Here is an 18,929-nt window from a genome sequence, read left to right as displayed (position 1 = left end):
CTGCTGGCAGGAAAAGGATAATGCAAGCAAAGCAGCCAGCAAACCATTCTTCCAACGGCACAGAGAGGCCCCTCCCAAGCCAGGGTGCCAGGGTTGGCTCTGTCTGGCTTGGGGCATGCAGTGCCAGCAACAGCGGGTGAGCCCAGGGGCTGCGGCCAGCAGGGCCCTCTCTCAGCAGCCGACCAGGCCCCCCTGAGCTGAACAGGGATGTGCTGGATTTCCGACTGTGCCTCCCCCAAGAGGAGGACGGGTAGGGGAGGAGGGTTGCTTCTGTGAAGGACGACAGATGGTGGTGGCCTCACCACCCAAAATTCAGGGTTTCACAAGCAAGACTTGCGGGGAGAAAACTACCCTCCTGAACTCAGCTGGCCACCTGGCTGGCTCTGACAGGACCGGGCCTGGGCTCCACCTCTGAGGCGGCTCTGGTTCCAGCCAGCAACCTAGAAGCAAGACCACTCTACAGCCCAGCCAACCGGGAGGCCGGGATCTGTCGAAGAGCGAGAATCTTTGGGGATTTTGAGTTACTAGGACACAGGAAGGTTCCAAACCACAGCAAGATGCGGCCTGGCGGCAGCGCTGCACAGAGGAACGAGCAGGAGGGGAGGTCGGGTCCATGCATGGGGGAGGGGCTGGGGGCTACCTGCGCCTCCACTCAGCCTTCGGTCCTTCAAGTATGCAACTAAGAGAGAAGACAGAGCCAGGGAGGCCGGGGCATCAAGACAGGCCAGAGAGGAGACAAAAGGACAGGCACAGAGAGGGCCCAGGCAGGGCCAGAGAGCCCACACCTGGCCCGCCACCCCCAGTAGCAGCCCCTAAGGAACCACAGCATGGACTTGTCTGTCTGGCCTGAGGGAGCCCTGATGGCAGGTGGGGGTACTCCTCATCCCCTTCTCCAGCCTAGACTGTGGGCACAGCCTAGTGCCAGCACCTTCACCATCTACCGGGCCTCAGTCTCCCCATGTGTGGAACGGGGGAGGCCTGCATGTCCCCACTCCCGGGCTACTGGGTGGTATGTCTCCTGGCGCCCCTGCAAACACGTCCCAGCACCTGACGGCCGGTGCTCACGTGGTCACTTCACAAACGGTCACCGCCCATGCCAGGGCCCAGCCTTGGCGTTGCAGCTGTGCCTTCCTGGTGGCCTGGGCCTCTCTGCCCTATTTGTCCACCGGGGCACGGGAATTCTATTCCTAGGTGGGCTCCCAGCCTTCCCCACAAGCCCGCCCCTCCTGTCGTCCTGCAGATACCAGCTCCAGAGGCTGAAGTCTCCAGGGGAAGAAAACACACTCAGGGAGAGGAAGTTTGCTCCCTGGCAGGGGGGAGCTGGGGCAGCAGGCAGGCGTGTGTCGGGATGAGGGGGAAGGGGTTGAGCCGGCAGGGTCCTCTGCGTGTGGGTGGCTATGCAGTGCACTGGCTCAGGGTCTGCAGATGTGCCACCCACGCTCGGCTGCCTGCAGCTCTGACACCCAAGTGGTCCCACTCGCCTTCCCTGGTCCCCAGACTCCAGGTCCACTCCCGTGTTGCGCCCGGGTACATCCACCACTTGCAGCAAATGGCCTTCTCAGGTGTGTGGGCCCAGCTGTGACCCCTGACCCGGCAGGGGCTGGGTGGTGTGTGTGACTCACCTTCAGGCTTTCTTGGCAGGCCTGAGCCCCAGGCCCTGGGCCCCCAGGACTAGGGAAGAGCCTCCTTCCCCCAGTAGCCCCGGCACTGCCATCAGAACGGTGCCCCAAAGCCTCCCCACGGGCACAGGGGAGCTGGGCACAGCGGGGGATGCTCAACTTACAACTCAGGTGGCATCATCAGTGTGTGGCCCAGCATCCAGGCCCGGGTAACACAGAGTGCAGATGCCACAGGCTCCTCGGCACCACCTGACACCACGTGTCACCCCACCAACAAGTGCCCTTCCCACCAACCCCCCACCAGTCTCTGGGGCGGTGGGGTGGAGGTGTACTCACTGTAGCCCATGCCTTGCAGGAAGTATTTGAAGGCTTCGGTCAGCTTCCCTGGCTGTGGGAGGGCAGGATAGGCACATGCTTTGATTGGCTGCCTGAGATGGGGGGATGGCAGCTTCCCCCACGCCCCACCCCCAGGCTAGGTGGTATAAGGGACAGAGGCCCAAGAGTCTCACCTGTGTGACCTGGGGAAGCCCCCCAGAATCTGCCATCTGCAAGGGAGAAAGTGTGGTGAGCTGAGGGAGGCCCCCCACCCTGGCACAGGCTCCCACGCTGGCTGGGACCCCAGGCCCCCGAGGCTGGGCCTGTGCCAGGCAGCCTGTCCAGGGCTGGGAGGGAGGCCTCACCTTCAGGAAGGTGGTGGTGGTTGGGTCCAGTTTGGAGTTGCACTCGACCTGGGCACAAGGAGCCAGCTTCAGCAACACCCCCCAGCCTCCGCTCAGGCAGGTTCTATGCCCAGAGCTGCGGAGGAGGGTGCAGGGGGACAGAGGGACAACCAGCACCTTGGACAGGGGTGCGGCCAGCCCTCAGATATTCTTCTCCCAGGGCTCCCCAAGCCCCTGGAGCTCAGTTAGCAGCCCCCGAGAGGCCTAAGACCCTCGAACCCCACTCCCAGCTGCTGGTAGGGCAGGAATGGGGCAGGGGCTGGGCAGGCCACCCTGGTGGGGACTGGTCTGGAAAGCCCCAGGAGCCTCAGCAGTCAGACAGTGAAGTGACTGGTGCCAAAGGTCCACCGGAGACTCTGAGGCTGCTGCCTGGGTCCAACGCTGGCACACCCCACCCCTGCTCTTCCAAGCCCTCCGTGTGGGCATGTGGAGGCCTGGCATCTCCCAGGCACACTGGGGGCTGCTCCAGGCACTCCTGGACCCCGAAGCTCCGGGCAGCTCTGTGCTGATGGGGCACCCCGCCCCCAGGCTGCTTGCTCCCAGAGTTCCCACAGGAGAGGTGACACAGGTCCCCCCAAACATAATGGGTACAGGTGATGGTGAGAGGGGACCATGCTGTTGTGTGCATGAATTATGATGAGACAATCAAATTTTAGAGAGAAGAGAGATCTTGGGCTCTGGGTGGGCCTGAGAGCCAGGTGGGGGCTGCACTGCTGGGGAGGGAAGACGGGGCCAGCAGGTAGCCGCAGCCCCTCCCATCTGCAGGCCTCACTCGCTGGAGATGCCTGGGAAGGTGGGGAGTGGATGGGCGGCCACCAGGCTGGCCTGAGGCTAACCTAGGCTGGGTCAAGACCTGGCCGGGGTGGCCAGGGCCCAGTGAGCCCCCACCTGCCACCCCGTCAGCACACAGCCTCCCACTCACCACCCCGTCCTCGGCGGGCGCGTTGTCCCCGACCACCAGCATCACGGGGCAGCTGCAGACACAGAGGAAAAGGGCTGTCTGGCCGGGGGAGGGGACAGAGGCCGGGGCAGGCTGGAAGGCCAGGGGCACTCACTCACCGGAGCGTCTTGGCATTGGGCACTGTTCCAGGCCGGTTAATGTCCAGGTCTCTGCGGCTGCGGGGCAGAGGCAGAGGTGGGCATCCCAGCCCTGGATGAGGAGGGTCCCCACGCCCTTCTCCCTAGATGTGGACCTGCTCTGCATGCACAGGGGCCAAGGGGTGCCCCTCATGCATGACTTCTTTCTGGACCCCCACATCATGCCAGGTGGGCTCTCAAATGCTGCCCTCCACCCTGCTCAGAGCCGTGTGCACCGCCTGTGTCGTGGGCGTTTCTGCTGCTGGCCCGTCTCCTGGACCATATGGGATAGCAGGGCCTGGGTCTCTCTTATTTTCTACTGTTTTTCTAGCACTGTGCAAACAGCAGGTACTTAATAAATATTTGTAGGACAAAGAGAAGGGAGGGCAGGTGAGTGAGGGGCCTGGCTACCCCACTGTGCTCCAAGGAGCACAGATCAAAAACGTCGGCCCATCCAGCCCCCTCCCCGTTTCACAGATGCCATCACCAAGGCTCTGCTGTTGGGGTCAGGGATGTCACTAACCTCCTCCTGCATTCCCGGCCAGCAGTGCACCGGGGAGGAGGAGAAGTGGAAGAACCCAAGGACTGGGGTCCAAAGCCCTGCTCCCCTCAGTCCCTCTCAGGGTGTGGGTCTGGGCAGGAAGCGACCCCCTCCATGCTCAGTAACCTGCTCCTCTACAAGCTGGGGCAAGGGTGGTCTGCCTGGATCCCCACCGGGGCTGCGCCGGCAGTGCCGCCCACACCTGTTGTACATGTTCCAGAAGAGCTGCAGGTTGGCCTGGTTCACCACGTTCCCGATCTGCTGCCGGTAGCTCTGCACCAGCTCCGTGTTGTTCACCAGCTCCTCCTGCCCAGGGGACGGAGGGGCACGGAGGGGAGCGGGAGGCAGAGGGATGCAGGCTCAGAGTGGGCCTCCAGATGTCCCCGCCAGAGCAGCCCTTGCCCCACGCCGAGCAGGGCAGGGGAGGGAGGGGGCAGAGGGTGAGGCCTCCCACCCCCCTCCGTCCTTCCTTCCAATGCTGCAGTGTAATGGATGGCAACACTGTACGGAGACAGGACATGTGACCCGCCTGTTCCCCCTGGTGGGGTGGGAGGGGCAGGAGCCCAGGGTGCCCTGAGAGTGGGCAGAGCTCTGAGCCGTCTCAGGCCCTGAGTCCCACGCTCCGGAGGAGGGCCCGGGTCACAGAAGCCCCAGCCCCTTACCTGGCTGAAGAGGTGGGAGAGCACCGTGTCGGGTAAAGTACTCGTCAGGCCGGAGAGCTGCGGGCCATGGGGAAGCCAGCGTGAGTGCCACCCCGCGCCGCCCCCAGCCCACCCCAGGTGCACCCTGCTCACCTTGGTGGCAGCCCAGTCGATCCAGCCCTTGCCATTGGGGTCAATGTTCATCAGCACCAGCCCCTCCACTAGGTCCGGGAAGATGAGCTGCCATGAAAGGGGACACAGGGCTGGGCAAGGCTGGGAAGTGGGGTGCAGGGAGCCCCACTCTTCCTACCTAGAGGACAAGCTGTAAAACTCTGGCCTTGCCCGTCTCACGGGTGGCTGGAGGGTGAAACGCTGACGAACCAACTGGCCGCGTGTGCACTGCCACTTCCACATGCCTCTGCTTGTCCCTCCCCGAGCCCCAAACCTTTAACGACCCTCAGATTTATTTAGAATCTGTATTACTGCTTTCCATCCCTTTTAATATAGTTTTGAAGATGGTGCAATTGTAAAACTGAGCATTAAACATCTTAAAATCTTAAACATGTTATTTCTTTGCTTTTATAGAAAATGAAGCCCTCATGGTATAAATTAAGAAATGGACCTTTTCAAAGGCTGTTTTGTGTTAGACATCGTAAAAAAATCTGCATTTTCTATTCAACTGTTTGTCAATGTCTAGAGAAAAATGGCAGCATGCATACAATACTATAGCCATACAAGTCTGGCCAGGGTAGCAGGAATAGTCTGCAGGGAAAGTGGTTAAGTGTAAATTGAAACTGGACTTGAAAATTCTTGGTTGTTTCTTTTGAATAAATAAATATTTTGAATCCTAACAAATTAGGATTTTTATTTGTAAAGATGAAAAGCTGTGGACTCTTACCCAACATGATGTTTTTGAAATGTGACTTATTTAAACCTCACAACTTTAATGTAAGTGTAATTTTTTGTTAAAAATTTATTCACTTAAAAAAAAATTTTTTTTTTGAACTCCTGACCTCGAGCAGGATTACAGGCATGAGCCACTGTTACCAGCCAAAAAAAATTTTTTTTCAATATACACATGAGGTCTTGCTATGTTGCCCAGGTTAGTCTCAAACTCCTGACCTCAAGTGATCCTCCCACCTCAGCCTCCCAAAGTGGAGATTAAAGGTGTGAGCCACCATCTACTCAGCCACTTGTGTTTAAATACTATCTTGCTTAGTGAGGGACAACCCTTATTTAGTGACTACAGCAATTAGTTGTAGTTTGTTGCCAATGGAAATTTTGGCTTTTGGTAATAGTTTTAAGCAAATTATTATTTATAGTTGTTTGTGAAAATATATGGAGAAAGGAACTCCTTTTTTAAAAAAGTTAATTTCCTTGGAGAAAAAAAGAAATAAGGAGTTTCTACATAGAAAGGAGGTGGTAGGGGGAGGGGAAGGAAGAACAAGGAAGGTGCCTTGTGGCTGAAGAGTTGTCCCTGGAGGACACCTGCCCTGCTACGGTGCTGGGGTTACGGGTGGGGGTGGGGAGACTCACTGCAAACTTGGCCAGCACATAGGCTCCAGCTCCCACTCCGATGCCAATCACGTACTTGAACCTGGTGCAAAGCAGGCTGGTCACTCTCTAGGGCTGGGGGTGCCATTTCCCATAAATGCAAATGCCATGGGGAGCAGGCCCCACCCCCAGCCTGCAGCCCTCAGCTGGAGCCAGGGCTCTTCAGTGGCAGTGGGCGCTCCCTGCCCCCCAGCACAGAGGCAGGGGCTAGGTGGGGACTCACCCAAAATGCTGCACCACGCTGGGGAGCATGGCAGCCAGCTGCTCCATGGAGGGGAACTGGTACCTGCGGGCAGAGCGGGAGGTCAGGGCCCGGGTGCAGCCTGGGGTGCGGAGCTGGGGACAGGTGGAGGGGGCTCAGGGGTACCTACCCCTGAGGAAACTGCGACGCCCCCACCTGCTGTCCAGGGGCATCCACGTGGCACACCACAAAGTGCTTGGTGATCTCCTGCATGTCCTCGAAGTTGAAGAAGGTGTTGAAGCACAGCTTGTCTGCAAAGACACCTCAGCTGTGGCTGCACAGAGCGGCAGGGCGGGCGGAAGGGAGGCCACTCGGCCCTGAGACGGGAGCGAGGCAGTGGTGACCAGCCTCAGGGCCCAGTGGGGAAACTAAGACCCGGATGACCAAGGCTACAGAGCTAAGTGTGAGTGGCATCTACAGGGTGCTGTGGTGAGGGCGGGGAAGCCTGGCTGCTCTGACAGACTGGAGGCAGGGAGGCTGAAGGAGGCGGGGCTGCACTTACGGTTGAGGCCCACGTCATGGTAGGTGAGGATGGCCGGGCGGTTCCCCTTGGGGGAGCCCCGGATCACCACGTGCAGAAGGCCGTACGGCGTCTCGATGTCATGCTCCTGGTGGGGAGAGACAGCGCTGCTCACTCTGGGTGGCCCCATCTCCTGGCTCTTCTGGGGATTGAGGCGGTGGGCGTCCCCGCCCCCCGCCCTCACTTAGGGTGTCACTGTCATCACTCCCATCAGCCCCCAGAGAGGACAGACCAGATGGGACAGCGTGACCTGGTCTGTGTGGGGAAAATTCTGGTCCTCTCCGCAAACCAGCCCGTGGGTGTGCACAGCCCAGCCCAGCCCCTGCACTCTGCCCTCAAGGGTCCAGACAGGCTGCTTTTCTCCACCTTGTGGCAGCCCCTCCTGCACAGCTCTGCCACCCTTGTGGAGACCGTCCCCCACTCAGAACCCTCAGGGGCTTCCTGCTCCTGAAGGGGACTGGCCTGAAGGGGACCTGCCCGGAATTCTCAGCAAACACCTGCCAAGCCCCGCCCCTGCCCCCGCCCCCACCCCCGGCTCCCACCCCCAGGCTGAAGCTCATGCCAATCCTTCCACCTTGAACGCCCATCCCTGTGATCCAAGCAACCCAAGGCCCCGCTTCAGGGAGGACCAGGTTGGACCCCAACTCTCCCCTTGTGCAGTGCCTGCTCTGGGATCCCCTGGTTTTGCTGCTCAGGGTCGTTAGTTCCTCAGGAAAACACGCTCTGCCCCTCACTGTGGGACTCTGAGCAGGGCGTCACTTCTCTGGCCTCAGCCTCTTCATCCCGAGCATCTCTTAGGGACTGTGTGACAACTAAGTAAGTTGATGTCTGTGGAGTGTTTAGCATTTGGGGGTGGCCCCAGAAAGGGGGCTGTTGTGCTTGGGTGCCCTTATGCCTTGGGGAGATGCCTGCTGGCTGGTCCCTTTGCAGACTGGTCACTCCTGGCCACTGACTTGGGCAAACTTCTAGAGGGTCTCAATAAACCGCCCTGCCCTGCACCGTGGGTGGCCCAGTGAGTTGGAGGTGGGCTGGGGTCAGGACAGGAAGGAAACGGCAGGTGGCTGAGCACCTACTGTGTGCCCGGCTTCCTGGATGTTTGTTACCCAAGGGAGAAGGAACCCCATTCCCTGTTTTGTAGACCAGGACACTTAGGATCAGAAAGAACCTAAGTTCCTGCTTCCAACAGGAAAGGGGAGACTTAGGCAGCTGGAGACAGCATCCCAGGGACCGGCCTTACTGGGTCTGGTCTCAGAGGACCACCGTCCAGGCAGGCCTGTGTCTCCAGTGGGAAGTCACAAGGTGGTGGCAACCTGGTGGCCAAAGGCAGCACCCTGGGAGCTACACTTCTGCTTTGAGGCCTGTTTTGTTCCCTCTTGTCCTCTAGGTGGGCCCAGGGCCCCCACAGCCTCCGTCAAGGCCGCCAGGTCAAGGCATAGCTCCGGCTCACTGACCACTGACCGCACAGTTCCCGTAGCTTCTTATTTGCTCCTCCCGTGGACCCAAGCCACAGAGCAGGAGACGGGCGGGGAAAGGAGGAATTACTTGCCCAAGGTCAAGCCTGGAGTGGGCAGGGTGGGCCTTGCCGGGTGCCAGTCTCAGGGGCTAGGCTGTGTGCCGAATGCTGTGTGTTCTCAGGAGAAGATCAGAATCCACCCAAGGGACCCCCTTAGCAGGCAGCCCCGCTATAGCTGCCTGAGGTTCTCTCGGGAGGGCGGGGTTGGGGGCAGGAGGGACCACACGCAGGAAAGAGCTGCTGCAATGCGCATAAAGGACAGCTCTACAACGGGGTCAGCCTTGCCCTGCAGGCAGAAGTCAGAGCCCAGGGCCCATCTAACCAGCCCAGACCTCCACCACCCGTGGGTGCCTGTGAGGAGTGCCTGCCCTCCACTGCCGAGGAGCGTCCCCTCCCGGCCCTGGTGTGCCCGCTTCCGTCCCATACCCAGATGGCACAGGGCTCAGCACCCTGCTAAGGCCAGGTTGCCTGTCCCACGCAGCCCGGTGACCTTCGCTGAATCTTCCCCCGACCTCCCTTGCGCCCTTCTGGCGGTCCGCGGGGAGCTCTGACTCAGTTCAGCCTGATAGAAGCCCCCTGTCCCCAACCCCCAGGGTGCTGCACAAGGGGAGCGCCCCAAGGGCTGCAGCGTGAGGTGCTCTGAGCCCCCCAATCCCCAGGGCTGAGCGCTCCCATTGGCTCCTGGTGACGTCACAGCCGGCCCCGCCTCTAGGTGGGCGCTGGGGGAGGCACTGCGGCAGCAGGGGAGGGGGCCCTGACATCCCCTCTCAGCCCATCGGCTCCCCTCGCCTGTGACCTTGAGCGCTGGGGGTGGGGGAGGGAGAAGGGGAAACTCTTCAAGCTGGACTTTGGTGCCTGTGCGAGGGGGTTGGGGGTGGATGTGATTGCTTCTGTCAACCGCATCAATAATCAATAATTTGGCGGCAGGGGCTGCATCGCTGGGTAGGCGCTGATGTCGCCTCCGTGAGGGGCAGCGTCATGGTTTGCAGATGTGTGGGGCCGGGGAGCGGAGGTAGGTTTGCCCTTGCCTCTCCCTCCTTGAGGAAGAGCATCACCGGGCCTGGGTACCTGCTGCCCCAGGGGTGGCAGGAGGTGCCCTGGGGCCCCTGGCTCTGGGGAGGTGTGTATGGGACTCCAGCGTTGCCTTCCCCCACCTACAAAATAGGGCACGTGGGGTCCCCTCCTCATTCCCTCCGCACAGAGACTCTTGCCTGAAGGCTGTCATGACTGCTGAGACCCAGAGCGCCGGCAGCTGGCACCGCAGGCCCTGGGGACTGCGCACACCACTCCTAAGGAAGAGGCTGCCTGTCCTTCCGACTCCACTCTGGTAAAGCCATCCGAACAACCAGGACCACTGCCCGCATGACAGGACTGCAGACCCGGCACGCACAGACCCCCAGACACACGCTGGGAACACAGCCTCGGGGGCTCGCAGAGGACACCCCCTTATCCCCTGGGCTGATGGTCCCAGATGCCCGGGCAGACACCAGCAGGAACATGCCGGGCCGAGGGCACACGGTCGGTGGGAGGGACACACACCGGCACGGGTCCCCACAGGCAATGCAGACAGCGCATTCCGTTTCCTGCAGGGATTTCGGCCCTCCCTGTCACAGCCCCCTCGCCCCCGCCCGTCCCCCGGCCTGACTGGCAGCTGCCCCCAACCACTCCTGCACACCAGGGGCACCAGGGAGAGTCTGGCCTGCCTCAGCAACCCCCAAGGTGAGGACGGCCCAAGGCAGAGCTGCCACCAGCCCTGGGCTGAAGGATGCGCCGCCGTCCTCCCTGCCCGCCTGGCCGCCCCTAGAGCGCTCACTCACCCCATCCCAGCACTCCGGCATCTTGCCGAGGGAGGGCACCCGCCTCGACCGGGACGGGCAAACAAAGGCCTGAGTCACTCGGGTCCAGAGGGAGGGGGCAGCTCGAGTGGGAGACGGTCGGCTGTGTGACGGGGCGCCGCTCCTGGGCCATTTATACGCGGATCGGCCCAGCCGAGGCCGGCCCCGCCTCCGCGCAGGCTGCGCAGCCCCTCCCCGCCCACGCGCCGATTGGCTGCGGGGAGACAAGCCCGGCTCCGATTGGCTTCCCAGCCCCGCCGCTGCTCATCCCGCCCCGAGACTCAGCATCCTCGATGGTCCCAGCCCTGCACGCACCCCCACCCCGCAGCCACACCGCTGCCGCCGCTGCACACGGGGTCCAGGGAACACTGGTGCGGAGGCCACACACAGGCTCACTCGCGTCGGGGACACAGGGGCCTCTCGCAGACATGCACAGCAATGTGGGCAGGGCAGGACGCACGGGCGTGGTCCAGACAGGCAGCGCCTTTGACCCACACCCTGGACAGAATGGGGGGCCTGAGAGCGCCCTCCGCCTAGCATCCCGGGGCTAGACCCCCAGGCCAGCCTCCCCACCTGGAAGGCCTGGATCATTTAACCTTGAAGAGACCTGGGGAGTCACTGCTTTTCGGGGCCATCTGGGTTATCACCTGCATCAGGGGATTGCTCCACCCACTGGGGACTTTCTCCCCTATGACAGCTTCTACTCTGCCCACATGGGTGCCCAGGGCTGCCCCACACTGATGAAGGTGGGGTTCTGGGGCCAGGGCCCCTGGGCAGATGGCAGGACCAGGGGTTTGGTAGGGCATATACTGGCTCTGCCCTCCCCACCCCTACTCTGCCACAAGGGCTCCAGGCCAACCAGTGTGGGGCTTGGCTCCCAGGTGTCTGGGGAGCAGGACACAAGAGCCACCGCAGGCTCCGTGCCCCGTCCTCCTGGGCAGCAAGGATCTGGGCGGTGAGCCGGGTGCCACAGGAGAGCAGAGGAGGAGAGGAAATAGGCCGGGCAGGGAGTGGAGGGGGGGGCCCTGGGCTGAGAGAACAGGGGCGGCAGAGGGGAGGGAGGAGTGCTGGCGCCTGTGCCCCCATTCTGTCTTGTTGGTGAAGAGCACGCCACTCACCCAGCCTGTGCCAACAGCCCAGCACACTGGCCGCTGCCCTTGGGGAAGGTGGTCAACTTCTCGTCCCTGGATGCCTGGTGACCTGGTCAATGTCTGCCATTACCCTATTCCTGACCATGTCTACTGTCTGGGGACACCAACAACTTTCCTTGCCCCATCTCTGACCTCTTGCTTTGGGGCTTAGAGCAAAGCGCCAGGCCCTGTGCTCCCCAGGGCAGCAGGATGTGGAATGGGGTGTCCCCCAGCCCCTCACCTGCTGGCCATGCTCCCTGTTCCCATAGCCACTGTGGCCACAGAAGCCCAGAGGCCGCCTGCAAAGGCACAGCCCTGCCCTGTGCTCTGCCCACAAAGTCCTCCCACACCCCATGGTCCCCACTCAATCCTACACCCACTCCAACCTCTGACCTCTGAGTGGCTTCTCGCCACCCTTGGACCCGGGTGACAAGCTGACCTGTGACACTGCTCACTCCTAGCCACGGCCTCCATTTCTGCTCAGCTCATTGGCTACAAACCTGCAGACCTGGGTTTAAGTCCCTCCCAGCCCTCCACTAGCTGGGCGACCTTCGGCAAGCTCTCTTAGCCTCTCTGTGCCTCAGGCTTCTCAACTGTAAACCAAGAATTGCATGCCTTCCTCCAAGAGTTGCCATAAGAATAAGAAAATACCGCATGAACCACTCCAGACATGACCCCACCCCTGCCCAGACCCTGCTCGGGGAGAAATGGGACAGTGCGTGTGCCCCTCCAGACTCTCGGCCCCTTCCACGAAGGTTGTGTGGTTATTGTGGCCAGACAAGGTGGGCTGTGGTCTTACTGGCCAAACCTTGGTGCCAGTCACAGCTCTGCTACTTCCTACTTCCTTGCTGTGTGGCCTTGGGAAAGTCAGTCAGCCTCTCTGAGCCTCCACAGCTAAATGGGAGAAACAGCAGAGCCCACTGCACCCGTGGTTGCGAGGATAATACACACACTCCTTGTGAACCTATAAGAAAGGATGAGGAAACCGAGGAGCAGAGAGTGAGGTAATTTCCCCGCCCGGCTAGTTCGCACTGGAGCTTACCGGCACCGTTGGGCCTTCGGGCTCGTTATCCAGAGTGACGGACACTTACTAAAATGTCTCCCCGTGCCAGGCTCCATTCAACCATTTTACACGTTACCTCATTTTATCTTCTTTTAAAATATACGAACGCTTCATGAATTTGCCTGTCATCTTTACACAGTGGCCATGCTAGTCTCCGTATGGCTCCAATTTTGATGTTTGTGCTGCTGAGGTGAGCACTCGTTTTATCCTCTTCCTATCCACTTTACAAATGAGGAGAATGAGGCACAGAGAGGTTTGGTAACCTGCCCAACATCACACAGAGCCAGAAACCACATCTAGGCAGTTTGGCTCCAACTCTGTGCTCTGGTGGCCACTTGTCACAGTCAGCTGGCCACTTGTCACAGTCTCCGAGTGCCAAGCCTGCGGGCACCGTCACCTCATAAATGCTCAGGGCAGTCCACGCTGCCTGGCTCACTGGGAAAATGAGGTGGCCAAGTGGAGTGACCAGTGCTAGAGGCCACGTGGCCCGTAAGTGGCAGGGCCAGGACCTAAGCCTTGGTCTGTCTGTCTGTCAGTCCCTCTGCCATGCTACCTCCTCTGTGGCTGGGCCCACTGAAGCAAGGGACAGGACAGTGACAGCCCCTGTCATGGTGAGCAGGGAATAAAATCCCTGCCAGGGCTTAGCCCAGATAACAGCCATCCTTGTGGCTGCTTCTCTTTAAAAAAAAAAAAAAAAGCTGCCTCCATGTGGTGTGACCACAGTGGACAGGAAGGTGCCTTTCAGCATAACCTCGCCCTTGAAGGACCTTGAGAGCCGGGTTCCCATACGCCACTGGGTGAGGGCCCCACTCAGGGGCTGCTGCTCAGAGGGCTCGGCGGGGGCCTCCTGCACCAGCCCAGGCATCCCTCTGACCTCCTCTTCCCTCTTCCCCGTGGGCCTGTGTGTGTTGGGACTGGCAGCCAGCACCGCTGGTCTCGGCCTCTCCCGTTGTGGGACCAGAGTGCCAGGCCTGGGCTGGCTGCCGCAGGATCTTCTTTCGCCAGCCCCCTGCTCCAGGGCCCGTCTGCACACACATTCCTGCCCGGCCCTGTGGGGGGCACGGAGGACAGACAAGCCCCCAGCAGACTGCGGTGTGCCTGCTCCGATCTCAGGCTGTCCCTTCCTAGCAGCCTGGGCATCTCCGCCACATCCCTCCTGGGCTCGAGTTTGTTCCCCACTGTTGGAATCCCATCCTGTCCCCCAGCTCCAGAGCCCTTTGTGTCTGGACGTGGCACTCCCAGGGGACCTGAGCACATTGGCTGACCTGAAGCCTCGCCTCCCGTCCTTGGCGTGGCGCGTGACCAAGGGACCAGCGCGCAGGCCGGATTCTCACTGTAGAGCCGCTCACGCTGGGGGAGGAGCCCGCGGGCAGCCCCACCTCCCCCGTCACCCCTGCGTCCGGAGCTTGGAGACTAACCCAAATCGAGGTCAGGCTGAGACAAGGGCAGTGGCCCGGGGGCTAGTTCCATCTAGCCAGGAGGAAGGGTCTGAATTTACTCAGTACGTTTTGATGGCCAGTGGGGCCCTGGATCCCAGTGCAGCTCCCTGTGTCTGCTGTCAGCCATTTCCCCAAGAACTGGCAGTAAACGGTCACTGCGGGACTCGGAGGGGAGCAGGGGCTGGCCAAGTGAGCAGCATCACCGCGAGGAGGAATGAAAACAAAGGGCACTTTCCGTTTTCACAGAGAATCTGGTATCAACTAAAGAGGATACGGTTGTCCTGGCAACAGCTGCCATGGAAACAGGAGCTATTTTGGAGCATCAAACCTGGCTTTCATTGGAGGAAAATGCTGATTCAGATGACAACATCCCTCACTCCCTTCCCCATCGTCACTCCCCGCAGAGCCCCTCTCCCTTTCCTGCTGTCCTGTTCACCCTGGGCAGCTCTCCATCGGGCAGGGCTGCGGCAGGCAGAGCCACTGAGAGCTGTGAGGGTGGTCCTAGCGGCCACTCCAGGCTAGGGGCACACACACAGAACGGCTGTGACCCTCCTCTGGGACCTGGCCGGGTAGCGGAGGGCCTGGCCAGCTATTGGTCCCACATCTCAGGAGGCTGAGCCTTGACATACCTTCCAGTCCGTGTCCACGGCTGAGAGGAAGGTGTCGGAGTTCTCCTGTGGGAAGACAAAGAGAGGTGGTGGCGAGTTAGTCCCCAGCTGGCCTGAGGGGCCCACAGGGGATCTGCTGTGAGCAGACTCGATTTCTGTTTCCCCATCTATCTTAACGCTCACAAAGGCGACCAAGACCTCACCAAGTGCCAGGGATCTATCTGGCTGTCAAGTACTTGAGGGACGTACCCATGAGCTTGTTAATTTCAGATGTGAAGAGTTCCATTTCACAGGCGGTAAGGACAAGGCTCAGCGAGGCTGAGTTACAGGCTAGAAAGTGGTGCAATCTCTGACTTGCCGTTGGTCACTTTGCCCTCCTGCCCCCATAGACGTTTTTCACGGTCTGACCATCAGGGAACACAGGTAGAGGCAGGGAGGGGTGGGTATGGCCATCGCACCCACTTTAGCGATGGGGAAGCTGAGGCCCACATGGAGGAGGACTGAGGGGGATTTTCTACCCCGAACAAAGGCCTGGCAGTGGCGGCTGCCCCAACCTTCCTAGACCTGGCCGCTCCCTGCTCTTGAATGAGCTGGGGCTCACTTGACACGGACGGCCCGAGCCTTGGAGTCCAGCCTGTCCCGCCCTGGACGGTGGTGCCGAGGGCAGGGCCGTGTCTGGCTGTGCTCCCCGCATGGAGCCTGGCATGGCAGGGGCTCCCCAAACACGAACAGTCTGGATGAACACTGACTTCACACAGGAGGGGAAGCAGGCTCAGAAGGCACCTGCCGTCTCTGAGGCTGCACAGAGGGGAGCGGGAGAGTGGGGGCTCGAACCCCATGCCTGAGGCTCCAGGGCTCTCCCTGAGGCCAAGCAACGCTCAGACACTGCGGAGGGCCTGGCTCTGGCTGTGTGACTCGCCCTCTCTGGGTCCCCATCTCCTTGTTTGTATAGCAAGGCACCTGGGCCTGCTCAGACTCGGGCCCCCTCTGGGCCTAGAAAGGGAAACATCAGGGACCAGCACACGCCCAGGTAAAGCAGAACTCCCAGACCCCGCCGTGCCCTGCTGTGTCTGTCTAGAAGCTTCTCTGCTCCCCTTTGCTGGGCTGTGAGCTCCTGGGAGGTCACGTAGCCTGCGAGCCTCAGTGTTTTAAGGGAGTAAATGAGAAGCGTGCTGCTGCCCGCGGCCCTGTCCTTTGTATTCCTGCACTAGTACGGGGTCTGCCCCGGGTCCTCCTGCTGGAAACGCATATGGATACATGAGACGATCAAGTTGGAAAGAGGACGTCAGTGGAGGCTAACACGAGAAGGGGGTGGGCTACGATATACAAGAAGGGGAACGACCCCAAATCACAGCAGTGGGAAGAAGGAAACCAGTACTTCTGGTGTTTTTTCTCAAAATAAGGAAAAGTTCAGCGCCTGCACTCTGGCAGGTGGAGATGATCAGAGAGCCCCAGGGGTGCCCACACCCAAAGAGGAGAGCCGGGCTTTGGGCCATCCCAGGCCTGCGGGCTTTGCATGGGTTTGGGGGAGGCGGCCACTCCTGGAGCCTCCAGGGAAGGAGAAAGGGCCTGGGGCTGCTCACTGCTGGATCCTCTCACTCAGGCACCTCGCACAGGAGGGCTGGGCAGGTAGATGTGGGAGATTCTTTCAAATCCTTTTTTCAGTTGTTTTTGTAGAGACAGGGTCCTTTCTGTCACTCCAAGCTGGAGTGCAGCGGCATCATCATAGCTCACTGTAACTTTGAACTCCTGGACTCCAGGGATTCTCCCACCTCAGCCTCCTAAGTAGCTGGGATTACAGGTGTACACCACCACACCTGGTTAAATTTTTTTTCTGAATTTTTTTAGAGGTGGGGGGTCTTGCTATGTTGCCCAGGCTGGTCTCGAACTCCAGACCTCAAGTGATCCAACATCTCAGCCTCTCAAAGCACCGAGATTACAGGCGTGAGCCACCACGCCCAGCCGTGGGAGATTTTCATACTTGAGACCTTAAGAGGGCAATTATCTCAGAGAAAGAGGGAGGAGGCAGTTTTTTCAAAACAAAACCTGACAAAAAGGATGAGGCAGATAATAGCAGGGTGTGCTGTGTGCTCACGGGGTGCTGGGAGGGGGGCCAGGAGATGAAGGGTGCAGGAAGGCAGAGACCAAAAAGCCGAGAGACAGCGGGGGTAACACAAGCTGACAGAGGCCCAGGAGGTCGCGTGGGAACTGAGTGGGCAGCTGGAGAACAACAGTGGAGAGGGCCGGCCGCGGACAGGACGTGGACAGGCCTCCGAGTGCTGTGGGGGGCCGAGGTGGGGGGGACACGGGCACAGGGCAGGCCGAGCAGCAGCTCTCCCGCGCCGGGCAGTGCCACGGAGGGTGGGTGGGACGTGGGTAAACTCGGAAGCACCCGCTCCTCCGGGGCGCAGAGCCCTTCCACATGCCGCGCTTGGAGAAGGACAGCCGGTCTGTGACAGTTGCAGCCCGGGACAGAGCAAGACAGCTGTGGAAGGCAGAGAGAGGGGCCGGGCCGCACCCGGGCACCACGCCGCGGGCACCCGGGTGGCTGTTTGGGGCATTGACTGCACCTTTGGAAAAGCAGATGTCCCGGGGCCATAGCAGGGGACTTGTGCTGACTCAAGGACAAGAGAGGCCTCCATGGGAGACTGAAACGCAGTGGTGGGGACATCGTGTGGCAAACTCTGCCCTGGCGGTGGAGGGATGGGGTGAGACACCAACTGCAGCAGAGCCGGTGCCAGCGTGGCACGAGGAGGCAGGAGGGTGCTCGCTAGGCAGGCAGGGAGGGGCGGCAAGCGCTGGGCAGAGGAGGGTGTCCTGCCGAGGTCGGGGTGAAGAGCCAGGCAGGGCAGGGGTCAGGCCAAGAAGCCCTCAGCTCTCCGCACCGAGCTGGGGTCCAACCTGGGCCACAGAAGCACACGCCGCACAGGCAGGTGGCACCTTCGCGAGGCTTCCCTGTAAGCTGCGTACCCCCCGAGGGCCACCACCGGCCCCCTCTCCAAACCTCACAAGAGGTCTCTGCTCACATGCCTCGAGAAACAGGCTGGCATGGGGAGGAAGGACTTTTTGGAAAGTTCTGAGAAACTTCTTTCTTCAGAGCCGTATGGCGATCAGTGCCTTCCGCCCAGCCCGCGTCGTCGCTGAGAGTCTACCGTGTGCGGGGCGCTGTGCTGGGGGCTGGGGGCTGGGGAGACACGGTCACAAAACAGACCGGCCCTCGGCCCTGGGAGCTGGTGTGGCAGGGTGGACGGTGGCAGGTGTCATCCCCAGGGCCAGAGCACGCTGGGGTATCAGATCCAGCGGTTGAGAAGGCCTCTCTGTGGAGGGGGCATTGGAGCAGCGCCCTGAATACGACAGGGGTCACCCTGCAGGGTTCCAGGTGAGCGCAGCCCGGAGAGAGGAACAGCCTGGAACACGAGTGGTCGGGGGAAAGACTGGGTGACTGGGGACAGACTGCATCCGGGGCCCCATCCCTGGGTGAGATGGCAGCCGCTGAGGCTCTGTAAGCAGAGGAGTGGCCTGATGCATTTTAAAAGCATTGTATAAGGCCGGGCGCGGTGGCTCAAGCCTGTAATCCTAGCTCTTGGGAGGCCGAGGCGGGCGGATTGCTCGAGGTCAGGAGTTCGAAACCAGTCTGAGCAAGAGCGAGACCCCGTCTCTACTATAAATAGAAACAAATTAATTGGCCAATTAATATATATATATAAAAATTAGCCGGGCATGGTGGCGCATGCCTGTAGTCCCAGCTACTCGGGAGGCTGAGGCAGAAGGATTGCTTGAGCCCAGGAGTTTGAGGTTGCTGTGAGCTAGGCTGATGCCACGGCACTCACTCTAGCCTGGGCAACAAAGCGAGACTCTGTCTCAAAAAAAAAAAAAAATAAAAGCATTGTATGGAGCAAGAACAGAAGCAAAAAGACCAGCCAGGAGGACATGACAGGGCTTGGACCAGCGAGCGAACGAATGTAGAATAAAGGGCCTGTCCCCGTGTGCGGCTCACCCGTGGGACCCTGACAGCTGCCCTCAGGTCATCCAGGTCTTATCAGTTAACTCAAGGTTTGCTTTTTAAGAAAAGATGGTACCTTCGCAGGGCAGGGCTGAGGTCTCCCGTGGTTGGACCTCCAGGAGCCCTGGGCTGCTCAGTGGTTCTTGGGCTCACCTTGTGGGGGGAAGCCACATAGAGGACAGCGCTGAAGGTTTGGGGGGCTGGACTCCTGGCCTCCCCATCTGTAAAATGAGGGACCCCCCCCCAAGCTCTGGTGACCCAGAATTCCACGAGCAGGGGACAGGACCCATACTCCTCCTTGCAGAGTGGTTTGTCACAGCCACCAGTACGATGGCGCTGGGCGGGAGGGAAAGGGGAGGTGGACACGGGGTGTCCCCACAGCGAGAGCGTGGGGTGTAAGTCACTCTGGCACCTTATGCCTGGTTC

At 60.4% G+C, this 18,929-nt stretch overlaps 1 protein-coding gene and 1 non-coding gene across 6 annotated transcripts in view; both read right to left on the bottom strand.

Moving 5' to 3' along the window:
* Positions 1–18,929, bottom strand: part of NDRG4 (NDRG family member 4) — a 42,496-nt gene that overhangs the window by 2,059 nt on the left and 21,508 nt on the right. For 2 of the 5 annotated variants that reach the window (XM_012743940.2, XM_012743937.2), the window contains exons 3-16: positions 14,522–14,566; positions 6,895–7,000; positions 6,523–6,643; positions 6,375–6,437; positions 6,134–6,194; positions 4,751–4,837; positions 4,619–4,675; positions 4,159–4,262; positions 3,398–3,454; positions 3,261–3,312; positions 2,300–2,347; positions 2,129–2,164; positions 1,956–2,007; positions 641–679 (exon numbers count right to left, since the gene is read on the bottom strand). In XM_012743940.2, the coding sequence (XP_012599394.1) occupies positions 641–679; positions 1,956–2,007; positions 2,129–2,164; positions 2,300–2,347; positions 3,261–3,312; positions 3,398–3,454; positions 4,159–4,262; positions 4,619–4,675; positions 4,751–4,837; positions 6,134–6,194; positions 6,375–6,437; positions 6,523–6,643; positions 6,895–7,000; positions 14,522–14,566 (928 nt within the window). Of the gene's footprint in view, positions 1–640; positions 680–1,955; positions 2,008–2,128; positions 2,165–2,299; positions 2,348–3,260; positions 3,313–3,397; positions 3,455–4,158; positions 4,263–4,618; positions 4,676–4,750; positions 4,838–6,133; positions 6,195–6,374; positions 6,438–6,522; positions 6,644–6,894; positions 7,001–10,242; positions 10,387–14,521; positions 14,567–18,929 lie in introns of those variants that run through there. The other 3 variants (XM_012743943.2, XM_012743938.2, XM_012743942.3) reach the window with 3 other exon arrangements.
* On the bottom strand, positions 12,548–12,651 carry LOC142862999 (U6 spliceosomal RNA). The gene has a single exon (XR_012913888.1). It is a non-coding gene; the product is annotated as a U6 spliceosomal RNA (small nuclear RNA).

The sequence above is a fragment of the Microcebus murinus genome, chromosome 20 (assembly GCF_040939455.1).
Source record: "Microcebus murinus isolate Inina chromosome 20, M.murinus_Inina_mat1.0, whole genome shotgun sequence".
In the NCBI taxonomy this organism is placed as follows: Eukaryota; Metazoa; Chordata; class Mammalia; order Primates; family Cheirogaleidae; genus Microcebus; species Microcebus murinus.
This window is presented reverse-complemented; position numbering and strand designations above follow the sequence as displayed.